This window comes from Meles meles, chromosome 4, assembly GCF_922984935.1.
Source record: "Meles meles chromosome 4, mMelMel3.1 paternal haplotype, whole genome shotgun sequence".
NCBI classification, from domain to species: Eukaryota; Metazoa; Chordata; class Mammalia; order Carnivora; family Mustelidae; genus Meles; species Meles meles.
In genome coordinates this window covers 107,445,916-107,467,674 of record NC_060069.1, presented here as the reverse complement: position 1 = coordinate 107,467,674, position 21,759 = coordinate 107,445,916, and the positions used below count along the sequence as shown (strand labels likewise).

The following is a 21,759-nucleotide window of genomic DNA, read 5'->3' as shown; positions in this document are numbered from 1 at the left end:
TTCAGAGTATCTAAACTGTATTTTAGAATAAGGGAAGAATGGTGATTCTTATTTTCTTTTGGATTTAGAGTAAATATTTGGTCATAAAACCTCAACGTTTCCTAAGACAGGATATATTGTGTTCCATGTAACTGTGGTCTTTGATGGACCTTTTTTCTTTTTTTTAAGTGTGTCAGAGTCCAGTCATCGAATTGAAATAGGTTAATCTGGTCTTATCACCAGCAAGTGTGTCTCATTCATCTGGAAGAAGACACTGAGAGAAGAAGTCAAGTATGGGTACAGTCTTTAGAAACTATGCAGCTGGTTTAAAGGCTTCCAGAGATTCAAGGTGAATTCAACAGTCTGAGACCAAAAAAGGTTTCTCCAGCATGACCTTCCCATGCACAGCTGCAGAGAACAGAGCCTGGGCTTTGGGCCAGAAAGAACTGGGTTGAAACCTGGCTCTATCAGTTCCCAGCTGGGTGACCTTGGATGTGTTTCTTACCCTCTCTGAGCCTCACGCTCCTCATGAATAAAATAAGAGGGAGAAAACCTCTGCTGGGGGTTTCAAGATTTAAGTGAAAGAACAACATATACAAAAGCACCTAATGCAGTGTAAGGTTACAGTAGGAACTGAAGTTTTCACCATTTTTCTAGAACCCAGTTCAGGCTCCACCGGCACACATGACAGGTGGAAGTTTTGCCGTCTTTGGACGGGTACCTGGAGTTAACTGGTCATTCTGCAGAGCTGTCATCTGGTGGATATGTTGCCAAAGAACTGAGCTTGGGTGATGACTCACCACAGACTGGGTGGCTTACACAACAAACATTGATTTCTCACAGTTCTGGAGGCTGAGAAGTCCTACCGCAACGTTCTGGCAGATTAGGCATCTGGTGAAAGTCTTCTTCCAGAATTTTCTCTTCTCTTTTTATAAAGGGCATTACTCCCATCACGAGGGCCCCACCCCCATTACCTAATGCAACCCCAGTCACGTCCCAAAGGCCCTGCCTCCAGATCTCAGCACAGCGGGCTCACATTCTGTCCACAGCAGCTGAATTGGCTGCTTCCACCTGGGCTTGGAACTTCAGACACAGAAGCCTCAGAACATTCTCAGGATTTTCTGTGGGTTTGACTCAGGCTCAGCAAAGGGGCTCCTCTGTGGATCCTGTGGCCTCATCCAGGGATGCTGGGGAAACTTCGTGCCTGTCTAGATACCCAGCATATAGTCTGTGCTTATCAAATCGTGATGGAGCCAGCGTGACTGGAGAATGGACCCCCAGAACCCACATCCCGGGAGGCCATTTGCCCCATCTGTGCCCACGTGGTGGGCTGCTCTTTTACTAGGACGTTTGCACCTCTTCTGTGCCTCATGATATTACCGATCTGGCTTCTCTGCACCCTGGCCGTGTGGTCTCCCTTCCATTTCAGGCTTGGATGAGTGTTTATCCCTTTCCCCAGGCTCTCCCTGCTGGGAACCAGGTAGCACTGGGCAGCCCTACATAGAAAACCAAGAGACCTTCTGGCCCGTCCGTGGACGCCGCACCTCCTCGTCAGGCTCACTTGGCAGTGGCTGGCAGTGGCCACCCCACAGGCAGCAGGCCCGCAGCGGGCAGACACCAGCTGGCTCCCCTCCCTGCATCGCCCCATCTGCTAGAGGAGGGGGACTCTGGGGAGAGGCGGGGAGGAGCTGGCCAGCTTACAGCCCGAGGGCTAGTGTGGGGGGCATCCTGCACACAGGGTGCAGAGAAGGGAAGGAGGCTGTGGGGAAGGGCATCTTGTGCTCCCTGCAGGGGCGGGGGGTGGGGGTGGGGAGGAACAAGGAAACACGCCTTAAGGACACTCCCTCTAGCCCTGCTGGTGCTAGCATCCTATCCTGTTGGTGAGTTCCCTACCTGTCCTTATCTGTGTGAAAGACAGAGAAGATCATAATAGAAATTCACGTTGTTAGTACTTCCAGCAAACAGGCTCAATTAGTTTACCAAATTCCCACCTGCTTTAAGACTGCTGGGTGGGATTGATGTCGGCTGAAGGTGATGAAGCAAGCAGGGGCTGAAGACAGCTGAACTCCTGCCAAGACAAGGTGCCAAGGCAATCCTGCCCTGCCCTTCGATAATTCTGGAAGGGGAAGGGTTGGAGAGAAGTTGCAGGCTATCTGCTGATTTCCATCCTCCTGGTTTTCCAGGGAGGGGATGAGAATAAAATGCTTTTAAGAGCCAGGCCGGGTAACACCAGTGAGTGGAGCGTGCTGGGGGTTTGGGTGGAAAACACTGGCCCTGCCCTGTCCTTCCATAGAAGACACATTCTCTACTTGCTGGTAAAGCACATGGTCCTCTGGGTGTGTTTTATTTTCTCATTTCTCATGGACTCATGAGTACAGAGAAATCATTTCCCTCTTACAAGTAAATACAAAAATGCAGGCTCAGGAACTATGAAGGCCCGGGAGAGCGTGCACCCCACCCGGAAGGGCAGAAGCTGGGCCAACCCCACTAGTCCATGGGGGCTGTGAGCGTGTGCACCCAGTGTGGCCACATCTCCCCCTTTAACAGTAGCTGGAAATCCAGATTTTTAAAAATGTAGAACCTCCTCTTTTTGTTGGGTTTTCTTCTTCTTTTACTGGTACAAATGTTTAAAACTCTGTAATACACCAAATAAATCCCACCTGCCGGTGGCCCATGGGCATCCCACCCTCCACAAAGTATCCTGAAGGTTGAAGAGTTCTTGACAAATTATTCCAAATTTGGCCTTCCAGGTAGCCCTCCCAATGTACCAGGGAGCCTTGGGAATCTCAGTAACTGGGAGGGCCATGTCTTTGACCTTGACTTGGGTCTTGGTCAAGGTTTTGACCAAGGGTCTTAGACCTTAGGGGATTCCAGGGCACTGGCACAGGCTGGACAGATGGGCGATCTGCTTGTCTCAGCAGCATTTCTTTCCTTTCTGTCACCCCGAGGTAGTTGGTGGGGCACGGGCTCCTTCTGTAAGCCACGTCCTGACTTCCCCTTGGGAGGAGATTAGAGAAGAAACACTTTCCTATTGTCCTGACCAGCCTCATGGCAGAGATGATGGTCCAGTAGTGCAGGGGTGAGCCCTTGCAGCCCCTAGGCCAAGCCCCTCATCTTACACATGTGGAAGCTGAGATGCAGAAAGCCCAGCCACCTTGCAGGAGTTCCCAACTCCTTGGTGAGAGTTGAGGAGCTGGAGCCTAGGCCTCCCGCCTCACCACCAAGCGCTGTCTCCTACAGCCAGACACTTCCGCCCCCACTGGGCCCATGTCACTCCTCCAGCCTTCTCTACAGGTTAAGTGGGCCCTGGAACGGACTACATGGCCAGACGCTCAGAGCTGAGGCTGGGTAAGTTGGGGAAGGCCCGAAGGAAAACAGGTGGGGGCTTTGGGAACGCTCTTCTGTTGCTCTCCGCGTGTGAGTGGAATTTGCCCCATATCCATCCAGGAGGAAAGATATGTAGCTTATTTTGTCACCAGCGTCTGGAGTCACCCATGTCCCCTGAGCCTATTAGACCGTGCCAAGCAAATTTGGCCTGAGGACCGGCGTGGCCAAGGCGTTTCCTGGGGTCCGCATGGGTTTGCAAAAGCTGTTCCCACAGGCGGGGCAGAGAGGCAAGGAGGTCAGGCTGCGCGGGGTCTTTGGCTCTCCCCGCATCCTTCCGGCAGAGGGCTTGGAGCCTGCACACTTCACACTCCCGCCCAGGGTTTGCTACTCTGACGGCAGGTTTTCTGGAGGAGGTACATTGCCTAGAGAGCAGCTCTTTCTGGGATTCCTAACCTGTGATCTGCTATTTGATCCTAAATCACTCTTTCTTTCTTTCTTTCTTTCTTTCTTTCTTTCTTTCTTTCTTTCTTTCTTTATCACAGAGACACCGAGAGAGATCCCAAGCAGGAAGAGCTGCAGGTAGAGGGAGAAGCAGTCTTCCCGCCGAGCAGGGAGCCCAATGTTGGACTTGATCCCAGGACTCTGGGATCATGATCTGAGCCTCAGACAGAACCCTTTAGCCAACTGAGCTACCCAGGCATCCCCTAAATCACTCACTTTTTTAAAAAATCAGGAGTGTAGGGGTGCCTGGCTGGCACAGGTTATTAAGCGTCTGACTTTTGGTTTCGGCTCAAGTCCTGATCTCTGCATCATGAGATGGAGTCCCAGGTTGGAGGCTCTCCCCCTCTGGCCCTCCTCACCCCCTCCACAAATAAATAAATAAATCTTTAAAAGAAAAAAAAAAGAAGGGAAAAAAATCCAAGAGCTTCAACTCTACCCAGAAATAATCTTCTAAAAAAGGTACAAATTTTGAAGAAACGGGGAATTGTATGGATTTAGATTTTTTCTTTCACTGCTCCTGACTGAGTGAGTAACATTAACTAAGCCCTAGTTATAGTCCACTCAACACCTTTGTCTACCTTAACTCATGGCGTCCTCAAACCATGTCTGGAAGGAGGGATTCTTATTTTTGTTTTTGTTCTTTTCCTATGTAACCACTGGGGGAATCAAGGCTGGGAAGCAGTCAGACACTTACCAAACTGTCCACTGCAGCTCAGAGGGTCTGTCTGTCTGATTCTGGCTGGATGCTTGGGCCCTTGCATGGCGCCTGCCAGGAGCAGGTCCTCAATAAATAGTTGCTAATCTGTTATGCCCAGGCTGGCAGAGTGAGTGGGTGATGAGACTTTGCCGAAAGATGAACAAAGACCTCATGGGATGAAGAAGGAAAGAAAGAGGTCTGCCTGATAATCATGAAATCAGAAAGGTTCACATGTCACAACTTCTGTCTTCCAAAGGCTTTGAGGTGTCCAACAGTTACCTGGCATATCCATCCACCGATCCTGGCACATTCCTGGCACGTGGGGAGACACAAGTCCAATGCACAGCTCAAGGGGTCTCAGTACAGTGGCCTCCTGCCCCCTGTTTGCTCCTGAGCTGCTGGAGTCTTTGGGTGCCTTGAGGGAGAGGGCCTCTGCCTTCCCCATTCTACCCCCAGGAGCGGCCATGACTGAACTCGGCAAGGAGGGTTAACTCAAATGTCACCTTGGGTTCTCAGTAGGCAGAGAGAAAACAGCTTACAATGGACTGTGGTAAGGTATTTAGGCAAAGCACGAGGGAACAATTCCCCAAAACTGTCTTCCACTCAAAAATCTTACCTTTAATGGATCCCGTGTTTTCTAGAACACTGCAGGAAATTGAGCTGAAAAGAAGCAAAATCTCAGGAAAATGCTTTGCTCAACATTTCTGTAAAACTTTTATTATCAGAAAAACAACAAATGAATAATTTTAGCTATCGCGCGGGAGAGAAGCTTTGCTTATTATTAGCCCAATACGGTTATCTTTTCATCAAAATCATGGGGTGAAAATAGGGGAAGTGGCTTTCTAGTCACAAGGTTCCCAGGAGATTTCTATCTCCAAGCTGGAGAACTGGAGACCTGTAATATGCAAGCTGTGGGAAGTCCACACCAGACTCCTACATTCACCCTTGCCGCAACCTGTCTTAAGAGTTTGGATGAGACACAGAAGTCTTGATTAAATGCAGGTGACGAGGGGTCCTGAGTTTAGTTTTCTCATATAACATTAGACTTCTTTAATTTAAGCAGCTCAGTAAGAAACAAGACAAAAGAGAGTCTTGATTTTAATTAAACATACCTATATATATTTACTAGTTTCACTGAGATATTAATTTCCGTTAATGCTGTGGATTTTTTTTTTCTTTCCATAGAAGAGCATTCTTGTTAATTTTGCTTGGATGCAATTAGTTGTGCTGTGTTTATCTTCCTGGTTTCACAGTTAATTTCAGCGTAGAACCAATTTATTTATACTTTTCACTGCTCAGAACATCCTTCCTACTGAAAATTCATTGACCGTGCCACGATTCACATTATACTTTTCTTCGGGGTGGAAGTAAGTGGGGGATTGGTTTGGAGGAAGAAACGAGACAGGGGGCATCTATAAAATGCTCTTCATCCGGTAGCGTGGAATGGCGCTGTCCCTAATGGAAGGCATGGGCACCCACTTTTGGGTGTGAATATGGCGCTGTGGTTGGCTCTCTGCATCCCTTTCTGTTCTCTCGGAAACAGATGACAGACCAAGAAAAGACTCCAGTGTAGTTACTGCATTTCTAAACACTCAACAAACATAAACAGCGAAGCATCTTTTAACAGACTGTGACATATTGATTCACCATCCATCTCTTGCCAAGTTAGGAGTCAGGAGCTAAAACATCGACATAGGACAGCTCGGATTCCCTCTCTATGGGGAGTGTATAATATTGTAAGCATTAAAGGCTTAATAGAAAACCAGGCCTTCCAATTCACTGGGGGCCTTTAATCAAGCCCTCTCCAAAGCAGGTTTCCACACTCTGCACACAGGACAGGCCACGTGCCTCACTTGGCGTTTGATCCCCCCTTGAACTGGGCATCGTCCGTGGCCATATGAGTAGGCGGGGGAGAAGGAAATGGAAGCTACTTCCAATTCGTGGCATGCCTCCAGCTGCCTTTTTATGCTTTCTACAGCCACCCAGGATGGTGCAAAGGCTCTAATCATTTTAGAGAATGGGCTGATTACAGTATAACCTAAGCCTTATCAAAATCCCCCGACTGCAAATTGTGAAGTCTTGTGAAATACTATTCCATTTGTGAAATACTATTTACCAGGCCTCAATATTTTCCACATCTATCTTCACTCCTATATACTTGGATTTAGTTTCTACCGGTTATTAGCCTGAAGGCTGCTCTAAGTTCTTCACCTAAGCATTCCGTCTAGTGATTGGAGGGTCTGCTCTTAACGCATTTTGAGACATCTTGAGAATCAGCCGCTGATGGGAATGCATAAATGGATGAGCTGAGGAAAACTGGCAGAAGTGGGGCTCCGAAGACCCTCCTTGTGCTACAAGGACGAGCTGCTTCTCTTCCGTCCTCTGTGCATTCTGGGAGAGGGTAAATAGGATTACCCACTCCCCTTCTCGAACATCCCCTCCTGTGCTCTGGTTTCATGAATGGACCCAGAGGATGTCCTGACAAGAAATGTTGCTTGGAGTGCCCACGTCTGCAGTATAGCTGCCCTTGTCACATCCTTTTAGACTCCCAGTCATGTTCTATTTGTTTCTTTGGCAATAACCCTGCATAAGAAAATACATATTCCACTCTATGTTATGCTCATCTCTAGACTGTCATGACAGGTTCCCCACCGCCCCCCCTTAGCCCGTGTTTCATAAGAAGAGGAAAAAAAGCAATAGCTTACCGTTCCTGAGTGCTTACGTTGGGTCAGACACTGTGCTGAGTACCTCATGTGCCTGATGTCTTTCAGTGTTCACATTGAATCTTCTTTTGACAAATGAAGACACAGAGGCACAGAGAAGTCAGTTCACTTGCCCAGGGTCACACAGCGGGGGGCCGTGCAGGGGGGTGGGGTGCTCTGACTCTGCATCGTTGCCTCTCCTCTAAGTTTTTGCCCTGAGAGCCGGCTCCAGGTTCTACCGGGGGCTCAGACGAGATGGCATATAGAAGGGGAGGAAGCATCTCGACTCCAGAGAAAAAGAAACTATCAGGAAAACTGAAACTTCCGGTGCCTTCTTTTAAGAGTCAGAATACATGTGCTGAACTGTGCTGTAGGGCACTAATGACTGGGCTGATGAACATGGCCAGCATGGCCAGTACTGTTTCCCAGGCTGACACTAGGCCGGTTTTCTCTCCTTACTCTCAGACTAATAATCAGATTTAAATCCCTGACAGGACTCTAACTCCAGTCACCCTGGGAGTGTTCTAGATTTCTTTACGATTGCTTACGTAGATTTCATTTTAGAAAAAAGCCCTTTGAAACGATAAGTAAGTTACACTCAGCAACAGCTTTAAGAAAAAAAAATCTATTATCTTGTTGGGTCTTTTGAAGAACACATGCTGCTCTCTCTCTCCTCACCTTGAGATGTCAGCCCTTATTTTTATCTCCGAGTTGAAGAATGAAAACCCCCAGGAGGACCCGAGAAGGCCGGCTCCTCAAATCCGGCTTTCATCCACATCTGTGTCACCGCCAGGCTCCTCTGGATGGCATCCAGGCCCTTGGAATCTGTCGACTTGGGAATTGGGGTTTTTTTCCTGTTGTGGGCTTTTGGGGTTTTTTTTTTGTTTGTTTTTTGTGGGTTTTTTTTGTTTTTGTTTTTTAATAAACTTGTCCTTTGCATCTAGTACAAATGATCGTGGTGGCTTTGTTTCTCAGGGGAAGACTAACGCACTGTTCTTTATACGAATGAATGACTCTCTCAGCCCTGCGCCCAGTTGCTTTGAGCAAGGCATTTCGAGGCAGGGTTTTGCATAGAGCTGTTTACCCTCATCTGGTACCCACAGAGTTGGCGTCCACACGGGCAGTGCTTGTGGTCACCAACGCAGCTCCTCTCGGTGTAAGGGTACCTGACCCGAGCAGGCCCTTGGAGTCCTTTGAGAACAGGACCCAGTTCTGTAAGTCAGTAACGGGCTCATTAACACGAGTTAAAACTACTGAGTGGCCTCCCGGGGGATCTGGTCGCTCAGGAAAAGTCTGTTCTGAGACCTTCCTATCACTATATCATGGCTCTTTCGGAGGCTCCCAGGTGCTTTTGGGGAGGGACGTTGTTGGGTCTCTCTCCCAAGTCTAGTCAGTTCACACAGCAAAGAAAAATGATTCTTGCCAGAAGTCCCAAGGATGAGGTTTGGTAATTCTTCTGGTCAAACCTTTTGACTAAATGTCTTTCAGGAGGCTGTATTTAATACTTTGCCAGAAACATAAAAATAATATGAGAGGATTTAACGTTACCAAGTGTGATGCTTTTGAAAAGATAATTAAGAAAATTTTTTGGTGTGATTTCATTCACAATTCTTTTAGGCAATGACTAAATGCCCCACAATCAGCTTAAAGCCTAACAAAAAATTCCATGATTTTCTGACAACTTTCTCTGAGTGAAAATGGGAACAACTGGTATGTGTTGATGCTCTCAAATATATCCCCACAGAGGATCCAGAGTAGCATTTTCTACTCCATTTAGTAACAGTTGTTACCAGAACAATCCCTGTGGATACCCAGGCATACAGCTAAAGATCTGAGGAGATATGGACTCTGCTGAATCCAGGATAACCAAATTTTTAAAAATCCAAGATATATACCAAACCAATTCAACTGTGAGAATTAAACACTTGATAACATCGCAATAAAAAATGTTTGGTTTTTTTTTCAGGTAACCAAATACATGCATTCTCTAGCTTGCAAAAATGGGGTTTATGAACATTACATTCTAAAAATGTCTGGTTGCAGAGGGAGTGGAAATTCCCTGGAGAGTGAGAAGTGTTACTGAGGGTGGGGAGTGGTCGTCCTGCCACCACAGGACTTACACCCAAGGCAGTGGGAAACCAGTCCTACGACCAGTAGGGAATGAGGTGTAGCAGTGGAAGGGCAAAGATTCTAGTACTTTCCAGTTGTCCTCAGCGTGAAAGATATCGCCCCACACAATCTGGTACATATGCTGAAATTGCTAAATTGCAATATATTTAAAAAGTAAATAAGTAGAGAGCTTCCATGGAAGATATATTCCATATTTTAAGCAAATTACACTTAAATTTTGCCAACAGTCCATTTGTTTAGGATGTCGATCAGCTTCTGTATGTTGTCGGTTTAATCTTGAGGAATATTGCAGGCAATTCAAAGAAAATCAGGAAGTGAAACAATTGTTGTCTTTTCTGGAAGGCAGGTCTATGATCAAATAAGATTATGCTGGGGGGAGGAGCCCAGAGTCTTGCATCACGCCATGTGTAGGACAACATCTAGAAGAGAAGAGGAGCCGTTCTGCAGATCTGCAAATCCAGCATGCTCCTTGGCATCAAGACTGACATCAGACAGCAGTCTTCAGGCTTCTACATTATTTCTCTCCAAACTGGACCGCCTTAGCAAGCATTTCTCACTCATCAGTTCTCCACAATGGGCTATTATCAGAGTTGAAAGGTGCCCGCATTCTAGGCAAATGTCTGACTACAGGAATGGGTGCTCAGTGAGTGGGGTTCTCATGATTAGGTCCAGTCACTTCTATGCAGTCATTGGTGCTGTCTTCAACATTAAATAACCCAATTATCTATAACTCAGGGTTCAATACTTCATTCCCCCCTCCCCTCCCCCGGCCCTCCGGGTTTGGTGGATGGGTGCCTGAGCATGAAGCTTGCACGCACAAAATAAACACAGGGCGGAGAGTTCTGGCACAACCTCGCTGCTCACACCACCACAGTCAACTGTGCTCAAACCTCTGAGCTACTGGTGAAATCACGTCCTATATGAATGGTGTTACCATAATCCGGCACTTTCTAACGCTGTCAGACTTGAGGCCTTGAGCTGGAGCGGCGCCTCTCAGAAATGAAACCCGGTTGCGTCTGCAAGCCATCTCCGTGGGAGTCCTAATCAGGTTGAGTACAGTTCCTGCTACACAGAGCGGCCCTCAGTGCAGGAGGTAGGCCATTTAAAGGCTTTCTCAACTCCATTAGTTACTCCTGCTGAGAGTGAAAAAGTCCTCATACATGCATAAAAAAATTTAAATTGCCTATGAGGTAAGAAATGAGATGGTACCTTGTTGCAAAGTATTATTTTCCATCCCAACAGTCGACAATCACACCTACAATGCAGAATCGTGGGGTACCTGCAAGGCACGCAGTGCCGACTAGGAAGGCTGTGCTTGGAAGTCTAACGTCATCTCCTCATCTGGTACCAATCCCCCGACTTGGGCTGCAAGTTCACTTCCCCTCAATCCCCACCTGCACTCCAGAGGGCCCCCCCAGTCTCCATTCCAGCTAGCCGAGGGAGTCGGGCCTGCCCTCTGGGAGCGTCAGGGGTGCTTGGTGTCGCTGAGTGAGAGCAGGAGCCTGGGGACCCAGTCGCAGCACGGAAATGGAATATGGGGCCGGACAGGACTACTGAGCGAGAGATGCCCTCTTTCCTCCTCCCATGTTCCCTGACCTTGGCAGCAGGTGGGGCTGGGACGGCGATGGTCCGTTTTCCTATCGCACGCAACCTCTGAAGGCCGGCAAGAGCTAGCTTGAGAGCTGGGGAGACCGTGGATCCATAGGACACCGTTTTGAGGCCCATATCCAGTTTGTGCACCTGCGTTTTCAATTACGCTAGCTGAAAAATCCCATTTTTCTTAGATACAGGTTTTCTTTCATTAGTAATTGAAATAGCCCTAAGTGACAACCAGTTAAAAGGGAGAACTTTTTAAATGTACAGCTCAGTGTTGGAAGAGGTTTCTCTCTGCAGGTGAGGGGCACGGAAATGTCGGAAGGCGGCCTGCCAAGGTTCTCTGCTGGTCAGCAGGGCAGCCAGAACCGGAACCCAGGGTTTCTGCTTTCCCAAGTGACGTTACACCAGACCGTGGGAGAATTCAACATGACAGACTTGCTTAAAACTTGTTAAAACTTTGCTCCAATTAAAAGTTTGCTTGTTGGCTAATGTACTTTAAAAAGGAATTTATAAATTAATATTTTAAGTGATCCTTTGCATTGTTACCTAGAATATGGACAACTTGAAGATACAAGGAACTAGCTTTCTTTGGAATGTGTTTGTGGTCTGCTTTAACAGCAACAGAAATAGTCCAACAAAATAGCTTAAAATGTTTTATTAAGTATATATAATATTACAGGGTAATATTTACAAAGTTATGTTTTTAAATAAAAAAAGTATCTTGGCAAAGATTGCAGATATTCAAAGCTTCAAACAGTGATAAATTGATTTAATACATATAAAAAAAACCTTTAACGGTAACACAGCTGTAAAACAACTTTGGTCTTTAAATCACTGCAAAAAATGGCTACTGACAAATAGCACACCTTTAATTGCTATGGAAAAAGCCCCAAGAGAGGATCTTGCACATAGCAACACTGGAGTTTTCTTTATTTAGAATGGTTAATGGATATTTATATGATGTAGGATCTAAATCTTAACAATGGCTTTTTGTAAATAATGCTCCATTTAATAAAACAGAAATGTTTCCTTCTCTCACCAACCCTGATGACAACACTTTGAAGATTCCACTGATGTTGCCTTACAGAGAAGCTTATTACAAATACTCTTTTTGAAAAGGCTCAATTTGTGGGAAAGCTGGTCTTAAATGATAAGTAAGAGCTGTCAAAAGCCAAAGGCAGGAAAACTTCCTGTTCACTGCTTATCTCTTAAAAGTTACCTGGATTATCCCTATTAGCTACAGAAAATGACTTAACAGAGGACCCCAGTGGGTGATGGCAGTTAGTGATTTTGAAAATATGACACATGTGAAACTAAGGTTTCTAAACAAACTCTCCATTAAATGAAACGTAATAAAAAGAGAAAGGGTCGTCCAACAATCATTTCTCCAGTTTCCAATGGCAGGTAAGTAAAGGAGTATGTATTTCCATACACATTCCACAGATCTGTTTTTGAATATCTCTTTTAGGACAGAAAATATCTAGAAGGTGACATAGAGCTTGATTCTTAATTAATGAGATGGAGGAGTAAACTTATCACTTTTTGAGCTTTATGAACTCAAATCACAATTTGTTTGGTCATTTACTAAATTGACTATAGCATCCTGGCGAGCAATACTGTCATATTTTGGGATGGCCCCATTTTTTCATTTTGACATTCTCAGAAATTTAAACAAAACAGACCTGGAGTTTCCAGGTGAAAAGTCATCCTCTTTTAAGGTTTTCAGGGCACGTGAAATTTGTCAAAAAAGAGAACTATCTAGATCACCCTACTGAAAATAGTAGGGAATCTGCATATAGCCAACTTCCAATCATCCAACGTATGCACTGAACACCTAATGTATGCAAAACACTGCAGGAAGAGAAAGGGGGGGGAAAGCTCTTGCCATAATAGAATTTCAAAATTGAGAGAAGCAAGACAAAAAACCGGACAGAAAGCAGACACACATGAAGTACTAAGAAAGGTATATAAGAGATGAAAGAGGCAGTGACACGGATGGGGGTAAGCTACAGATGAGAGCCAGGAGGGGAGGGGGGGGCAGAGGACAATGTTTTGAAGGAGACGGAAAATTGGATTTGACCAAAAACATTGGAAAAGTTGTTGCAAAAATGACAAGTGGCACCAGAGGGTGCACACTAAATAAAATCGAGCAAAAGAGTCAATGGCACAAATTGGGATCACTGAGTAAAAAGTAGGTTGTCGGGGTGGGGGACGGATACATGATGCTCAAAACATTGTTAACAATTCTCCTTTGGCGTGACAAAAAATTGGGAGCCACTGCAAGTCTGATTTCAAGGGAATGAACTGGCCCAATGATGCCCAAGCAAGAGGGTTCCTGCTGCTGTGGTCCCTTTTCCAGAGAAGCTGACAACTAGTACAAGCAAGAGTTGATGTCACCTGGCATCTCTCTCCTGCTTCCCCTGTGCGTTGTCTAGGGCAGTGAGTGCCTCAAAAGACAGGCAGTGTTAAAGAGAACACAGAGGGTGGTGGATGGGTCCCAAGGCTGAACCCCAAATAAATGAGAGCTTACTGCATATTAAAAGGTACAACTTGAGTTTATAAAAAAGTTTACTATAAAGATTTTTATGCTCTACTTTTTCTTAACAGACAATAGGTATCTGGATCTTTTTCAAGTCCATCTGCTTTTCTTGTCCTTTCATCAAAATTGATTTCTAAAGTAACAAACAATTTTAGTAAAATATATTTTCAGAGGAGAAAAGAGCAGCAAGAGCTATCAGATTTATATAAAGGAATACAGCTCCCTCTACATATGATAATATTTTGGACAGCAACACAGTTAGAAAAGAAAATACTTTTTTTTTTTTCCAAGAAGAGCTGTCTTCATAGTCTGCTCAGTTTTCTGAGAAGCATCAGCAGGTCAGAAGGTTTGCCAGAGGCAAACCACTTGGTCCCAACACGAAATATGACAATTAATTTGGCATAAAAGAGGCACATGGGAACATTCAGTGGACTAAGAAATAACTATTAGTTATGTAACTACAGATATGAATGTCTTATTATTATATAGTCAGGAAGAATTATTAGTATTTTTAGAGGGTATTGTGAGCAGTCAAAAAGCCTGGCAAATTACCTAGAAGTTTTTGAAGTTTTAAGTGATCACAGAGTCGCATCCAATATAATCCCACCCAATAAAGATCTTTTTTAATGTTGTTACTAAAAGCATGAAATTAACATGTGCTCCCCTGTAGGTACCCCACTGTTGTCGGTACAGAAGATGCATGTGCCTATCTTATACATGCGTGCGCACGCGCGCGCACACACACACACACACACACATACACACACACACAAAGGAACAAAACGAGTGCTAAGAAGCTAAAAGTACTCCAGGCGATCACGACTGTCAGAACGTTAATCTTCTTCTAATGGGGGTAGGAAATGTGGAGGGTTTGCCTTACTTTCTGATCTCAGAGTGAGGGGCTTACGGAGGCAGGACTACACAAGGAAGATGATGAGTGTTTATCATGCAACACAGATACAACAGTAACAAAACCACCCTGTCTCGGGTGGTCTTGTCAGCCTGACGGGGACACACATTATGTTGCCATGCAGGAGACTCATAGTTCAAATCTCAATCTTGGTTTTTCATGCCCCAGATCAGAAAAGAAGTGAAGAAACACCGTAGATTGTGCCTTCAAATCCGAGGAAGGAAATACATATGTTACAACCATTGTTATTTTTGCTGAAAAGTGTGAACATAGTTCTCTGAGAATAAGTCTGGCTCCTTTCTGCAAAGATGCTACCGTGTCACTGGACCATGTTCAAAGAGGAGAAAAGGTGCTACATCTTGCACAGCAGAAGCAAATACCAGGAGGACAAGAGAGGATTTAAAGGGTTGTGTGAATAAAAGAAAAACACATCCATCAATAAAATTACCCTAAACCTGGAAAGGCTTTGTTACACTGTATGTCGGAGAAAAATGTGTGAATGGCAACCCCCAAGAATGAAGACCGTGACCTCCTGCTGGATTGCAGCACACGGAGGCGGCATTCAAGACGTTCCCAAGCGAGCTCCTATCTGACCTTCAATTCGCTATTCCCTTGACCCAGAAGTGGTGCAAACGGTATCCGGCTAACACCAGCCATAACTGTCAACCTGGCCGTGAACCTGGGATTGCTAAGGTTCTATGGAAGCCACTGTTCTTCATAAGCCCTTCTGGGAAACCACGAGGGTCACGCCAGGTAATTCTCACCTTGAACCAATTTAAACTGGTGACCTAAAGTCAAGAGGCCCGAGGATCTGAAAGGCATCATTCTTGGAAGTTGGCCACTCTACTCTTGCCCCTAATTGAGTAAAAATAACAACAAAAAACTGGATCTCAATTGGGCACACAACACAGATAATTCTTTTATTAACTACATTACAAATGCTTTGAATAAAAACTTAACTGTAACAGTAATCATTTAAGGGTCAATGATTAATTTTTTTCCACAGATGAGAACCAGTTATTTTTCTTGTTTTCTTCTCCTGAACAGTGAATCAAGGCCATGGTGCTCAAACACAATTGCATTCCTTTCACGTCTTACTACTTTCCAAATCAGAGTCCATCACTTCATTTCAGTTACTCTGGAAAATTGAAAAATGAACATATAATCACGACTCATGTCTATTTTCTACACATTAACAAGTTGATGTATTTTTTAAAAAACTGGAATTGTCACATATACGATATCTAAAAATAAAGGAAAAGTATTTAATCTTAGATTTGCAAAGGTCACAGACATAAACCTGGCAAATCATCAGCCTTTTCAGTTGTAGTAAGTAAAAGGCCAGTCAATGCCAAATGAAAATAAAAATCAACAAAGTCTGGTAATCTGTTTGCTGGATTAGCTGAAAAGCCAAGAGATGTTGATTTTTCAAAGCAAAAGATATTGATCACAGACTAATGTTCTATCCCATTCATTTCAGACCTATATCATTTAAGTGAAATAAAATGTTGATTTGGGCCAGGAGGAAGAGAAAGTGGTACTGTGGCCAATAGAGGGTTAGTTTGAAACTACTTACTGACCAGGCAGACACACTGTGAGCTTCAAGCCCACCAGAAACACAGGTTTGTTTGTTTGTTTTTTTAAAACCAACAAATTCTAAACAGCTAAATATTAGCAAAATTAAGGGAGTTTCAAAGGCCATCACAGATTTTGTGTGCTATGAACACAAAAGAACTACTCTATGCTGCAGTGGTTCTAAAGAAAGGAAGAGACACTTGAGGCTCTTGTACTTGTTTTCTGAAAACAGAGAAGAGGAGTTTCATTTCCTCATACAGCAGGAAGAGAGCAAGGAAATTAAAAAATAAACCACAAGAATGTAAACATGGATAAACCATGCCATAATTCCAGGGACCAGTTCTTTTTTTAAATATCACTTAGTTTATTCTTACCAACTCCAATTTTTTGTTTTTTTTCAGAGGGTGATGGTCGGCAAACAAAACATACATCTTGTTAATAAAGGCTACAGCTGTGACACAAACTTACAAAAGTGGAATCACTCTGTGATTCCCTGTTGGACACGGCCTAAGCCTTGTGTTAAACTCTGTCCACCAACACGCAATCCACATGTTTTTAATCTTATGCAAAAACTAACTGCTCTCAGGGGAACGCAGCCCCTCATATTAAAGGCTGCACTTTGCCACAGAGGTGAAGAGGTAGGTCATGGATGTTAAAGCAGTAAAATAGCAAAGTATTTACATGCTTGAGGAATGACTGCAAATATCAAAGGTATGAAGACATTTTTGATAAGGTAAAAACATAGAGTTATTAAAATGTTAACAGAACTGAAGTATCATAGAATCTTAAGGGACAATCAAAATGAATACTTCTAGCACTCAATAGCTCAGACTTAATTTTTAAAAACTAACAAATATGCCCTTGAAATAGTCAACAGAAATTAGAAGTTATTAGCCCAGAGTTCCAAAATAAGAAGCAAAAGCTCGAGTGACCTAACATTTCTCTGTTAAATCCTCTCCTGAAAGGACAGAACTGAGTCCTGCCTAGAAAAGCAGAGATACTAAGTCCCCATGAATTAAATGCAACAGGTTGCCAACACAAGCACAAAAGAAACTCTGTCAAGATGATAAAGATTTGTGCCAGATTATCTATGTGTCTTCTAAAAAGCATTTAAAAGTTACAGGCACCAGATACTGCCAGTGAAAGATGTTTTTTGAAAAAGCGGTAATTCCTCTTTGCTATGCATGAGCAATATGACTGGAGGGTTGGAGGAGTGACACCCGACAGCTTTTCCTGCACTTGTCTTACAACTTTTAAGACATTTAAGTTTTACAAATCAAGACATGCAGACCTTTATGATTTGACAGTGTCCCTTTTACATATAAGAAAGAGCATACTTTCAAGAAGCCACTTTATTTCTTTTCAGTGTTCATATTTTAACCAATCTATAATTGTAGGTGCATTTTATACTTACCATCATTCATCATTCCTTTTGATTCTTTAAATGCTAAGAATTAGTAACAAGCCAAGCAGGCAGTTAGTAAGATTCCACAATTAGAAATCATTTCTAAATAAGTAAATATGCAGTAATATCATGCTAACTAGTCTACAGCTATAAAGTCAAATTAATTTTAAGTCTATTACTTTATTACAAAAGCCTTTCTGTGGACCATACCCACAGACTCCACAAAGCAAACAAAGTCAGCTGGGAACACAGATCTAGATTTAGGGAGAAAGAAAGTGAGATACTTGGTCTCATTCCCTGGTAAAAGCCTGAATCTGAAACTTATAAATCTGAAACTGAAATTAACTGAGATTCTTCTTCTCTGTTGGGGGTGTTATGTTTCATCTTGCCTAATATAAGACAAAGGTCCCCTCGCCCAAATATTGCTTGGCCAGAGCAAGCAGCTCTGGAGAGATAATGAACAGTGCATTTTTTTTTCACAAGTAAGTACAATAGCAGTACTCTGAATAATCAAGAAAAGAGGGGTCAAGGCAAAAACAAAACAGAACAAAACAAACCTAGATTTCTCCCAAGCCACAGGTGGATCATTCTAATTGCTTTGGGAGGCTAATCAAATTATGATCGGGTAATAGATCAAGAAAAATATACAAGTTTGTAATAACCACATACCATTAAGGGGCTCCTCTACAGCTTTCTGGAAAATATTTAAAATATATTTACGTAAAAATGGAATTTATTTCATGTCCTTTTATACTAAAATTTATATATGCTAACATTTAAACTATATAGTAAAGAGTGAATCTTACAGTCTGAAAACAGAATAAGGCAATAAAAGTTAAAAAAACAAAGCTTGCCAAGTTTATCTAATAGTTTAATAATAACTGTATTAATCTTAAGCAGAATTTCCCACCCATTCTGCTTCTTTTAGTTCAAGAAATTCTAACTTCCCCAAAAGTGCAAACACAAATAGCAATACAAAAATAAACAAAAGAGTTAAATAAGAGGTGAGACCAAAACAAAATCATTTTCAAATCATGCAAACTGAATTCAGTAACAAGGAAAGAAAATGTGTTAAGATTTAAGGGTCCAATGGTTGGATTATCTCCAACAAAGGCACTTTAAATACTGCTGGCTGTTGGTGACCAATGTAGCTACAGCACCCATCTTTTTAGCAGAAACACCTGTGGTATGATTCACCTCTAGGCCCCCCTTGCCTCTCAGGCATGTCTTTTGAGGCTCATCAGGCCTAAGGAGTATATGTAATCTCCACTTCCTGCCACAGACAGGAGTCCTGATTTTGGCCTTCCAGATAGAGCTATTACTCCTTTCTAGAAGGTGACCTCTCCAGACCTTCTTTCAAGAAAATAGTTCTTGGGCCTGTCCTATGACCAGTCTCTACAGGTGGTTGTTGTGTTTTTTTTTTCTTTTTTTCACATGCTCATTTATCTATTTCAGTTTATCTCTTAAATTTGCTCCTTTTCTTGGAATTTTCTTAGATACCTTTTAAAGGTATCCAAGACATAGTGAAAATTACAATACAGTACAGAGGAAGAAAAAAATACTTATAAAATGAGGGAAGAAAGGAAATAAATTACAATTCAGATTTTTCCAGAAACATCTACATTTATTTTATAGATTATTTTTAATGAAATCAATTTCACACAAATCTCTCTCCCTCATGTTAAAGCCTGAAATATCATGTTGCATATGCACATCAAATGCAGCCAATGGGTGAGCAGGATTCTGCAGTCAGCTTCCTTCAGCAGAGATAATAACCATTATTCTTACACATGAACTTTCCAGTTCTGAGAAGTGAGAAGTCACTTGAATAGTCAGCACAATCTTAAGGAATCACTGATTCTAGTCTATTGCAACTGATATGACCAAACAGGTTTTAAAACAGAGTTGGATCTATTCATGCAAAGTCATGAAATGACTTCTATATTCTCTTATTCCAATGTTATACTATTAAACAGAGAGCAGAAGTCTTCAGTATCTCTATGACCATTCCTCAGTCAAAACCATCAAGTGATCATTCCCAATTCACTTAAGAAAGTTTAACTTACCCTAGGAGGTTGTATAGTCTTCTGATTGGAAGCTGATGTAATTAAAAATTGAGAAAATAAACTGAATAAATTATACAAATGAAGGCAATATGTTTCATTTCAATGACCATATAATGATTAATTTCAAATGATTATATGCATTGATAGAATAAAATGATCAAATGATTCATCTACATCAAATAATGAACATCTATCTATCTTCTTTCATTTGTACATGTTGTCTTTCCCCCAAAATCAGCCACTTGTTACACTTCTTGTTGAAAAATGCTATCATCTGTTCACCCCCACTGTGGACTGTACACCCTTCCCAACTCAGCCCAGCCAGAAAGTAGACAGAACGTGGCAATTATCAATCTCCACCGGCTACTTCATTGCCTGCCCTTAGCTCACTGTTCTTGTTCCTTGTAGCTCAGTCTTCTCTTCTGCTTCCATCTTTCCAGTTTTCAAAGTTCCAAATAGCTAACAAACTAAAGAAAATATTCAGATCCTTCTGATTTTCATGAATTATTCTAAGCAGCTAGTTTTAGCCACAATCAACTTCTTCTCTATGTATTCCTACTCAGCTTTCCAAGTTACCCTTGGCACTGCTACTGAACAGACTGGTTAATGGAGATGAAGGAATACAGGGCATGAAGAAAGTGACAAATGGAAAAAATATTACTCTAGATGCATAGGGAAAAAGAACTTCCTTACAAAAGCCAAGTGAGAAGGTCCCAGAGCAGTTCAAGCCAGTCTTAAATACAGAATGAGTCCTACATAATCAAAAGCATCAACCAGCAACATCCTGTGAGCCAGTCGGTAGGACGGTGAGGGCTACAGGACAGTTAATTATACTGTCCTGGGGCTGGAGGGAAGCCTGGATTTGATTGTGAGCAGACTCAGGCAAGCCCCAGGATTGCTCCAGGGTTCTGTGCTCCCTACCTCCTCCTCCATGCCCACCCTTACCACGCTTCCAAAACTGATGGGCAATGGGAGTGAGACCCTACCCAAGGGCAGCCAGTATACAAACTAGCCAGAAGCTGAGACACTCTCTCAGAGACCACAGCAACTGACTAGCTTGAAAACTTTCTCTCTCCCACTGGAGCCTGAAGAGAAGAAACAGAAAGAAGACCAGAAAGTTGGAGATGGAAAGAAAGGTGACAAGGAGACAGCAAGCCAGGAGAGGGGCTCAAGGCTTAAAGACAAAGGTAACAGAAACTATCAGTGAGAAGACAAGAATAAAATACAAGATAAGGCCATAAAGAAGAGGATAAGCTTGCAGGGAAAGAACCAGAGAGGAGCTTGATAATAAAACCGACAGATAGGCACTGACTAACTCCTATTACTTAGAGGGCGACAGGATGGCTCAGTTCTTAGAACTGCACTGGATCCTTCCAATTCCCAAACTGCTCACTGTTCTGGTCCCGGTGAAGACTGCTTGTGTCCCGGCTCTCAGGAGATTCCCTTCTCTGTTAGTAGCACGTATTGCCTTAGAATAAAGCTCCCTTACTAGATGCCCCTGGGGAGTGGTATGATCCTCGCAGCCAAACAAGAAAACCACTTCTTAAAGTAGTATGGAGTGGGATGCCTGACTGGCTCAGTCAGTAGAGCATGTGACTCTTGATCTCAGGGTTCTGAGTTCGAGCCCCATGATGGGGATAGAGATAAAATCTTTTAAAAAAAATAGTAGTGGGGAGTGAAATGGGTTGGGAATGTGGGTGAGTCACATTTAACAGCCTCCCCAAGAAGCCAGGAAGAATTACAGAACTTCATTAGGGATCATCATTGTAGCTATGTGTATATACAACTTACTTCAACTAAACCATGCCCTCTATGCTCTATCAAGGAAAAGAAAACAGCTGCGAAAATTTCTGACTGGTAGTGTGAAGGGTCAGAGGTTAAGATTTTAGATCTACATTTTTGAGATCATAAATTTGTTTATCATAATTATTATTAAGAACTTCCAAGTAACTCCTTTTCTGTCCTAATAATGTGTAAAGAATAGTTTCTGAGTACCAATTCTCAGATCCAAGGAATAACAGTTTGTCTAGACCATTCTGAAAAAGACCTCCATAAAGAACAATGATTAAGAGGGAAAAGAGTCAGCTGTGCTTCCTCTAATACTGTAAGATCTAAAAGTGCAGAAGTTCATTTCATTTGAATTAATCTTTTTCCATAGACATATGATCATTGTGACAAATTACTGTGGTTTACTTGCTACTATCATGGTTCTAAGGCACTGACAGCTACACATGTATGTAGTTAAATATATATATACTAAATATATATAAATGCACATGTAAACTATGTATTTTATACATATTTATAAATACACATTACATAACATACTTTA

The 21,759-nt window shown here is 42.9% G+C and overlaps 1 protein-coding gene across 4 annotated transcripts in view; it reads right to left on the bottom strand.

Moving 5' to 3' along the window:
* Nucleotides 1–15,271: 15,271 nt before the first annotated feature.
* CD47 (CD47 molecule) overlaps nucleotides 15,272–21,759 on the bottom strand; it is a 46,187-nt gene continuing 39,699 nt past the window's right edge. The window contains exons 8-11 of one of the 4 annotated variants that reach the window (XM_046003608.1): nucleotides 19,428–19,459; nucleotides 18,031–18,055; nucleotides 17,371–17,403; nucleotides 15,272–15,519 (exon numbers count right to left, since the gene is read on the bottom strand). In XM_046003608.1, the coding sequence (XP_045859564.1) occupies nucleotides 15,515–15,519; nucleotides 17,371–17,403; nucleotides 18,031–18,055; nucleotides 19,428–19,459 (95 nt within the window). In that variant the 3' untranslated portion in view covers nucleotides 15,272–15,514. The remainder of the gene's footprint in view (nucleotides 15,520–17,370; nucleotides 17,404–18,030; nucleotides 18,056–19,427; nucleotides 19,460–21,759) is intronic. The other 3 variants (XM_046003609.1, XM_046003610.1, XM_046003611.1) reach the window with 3 other exon arrangements.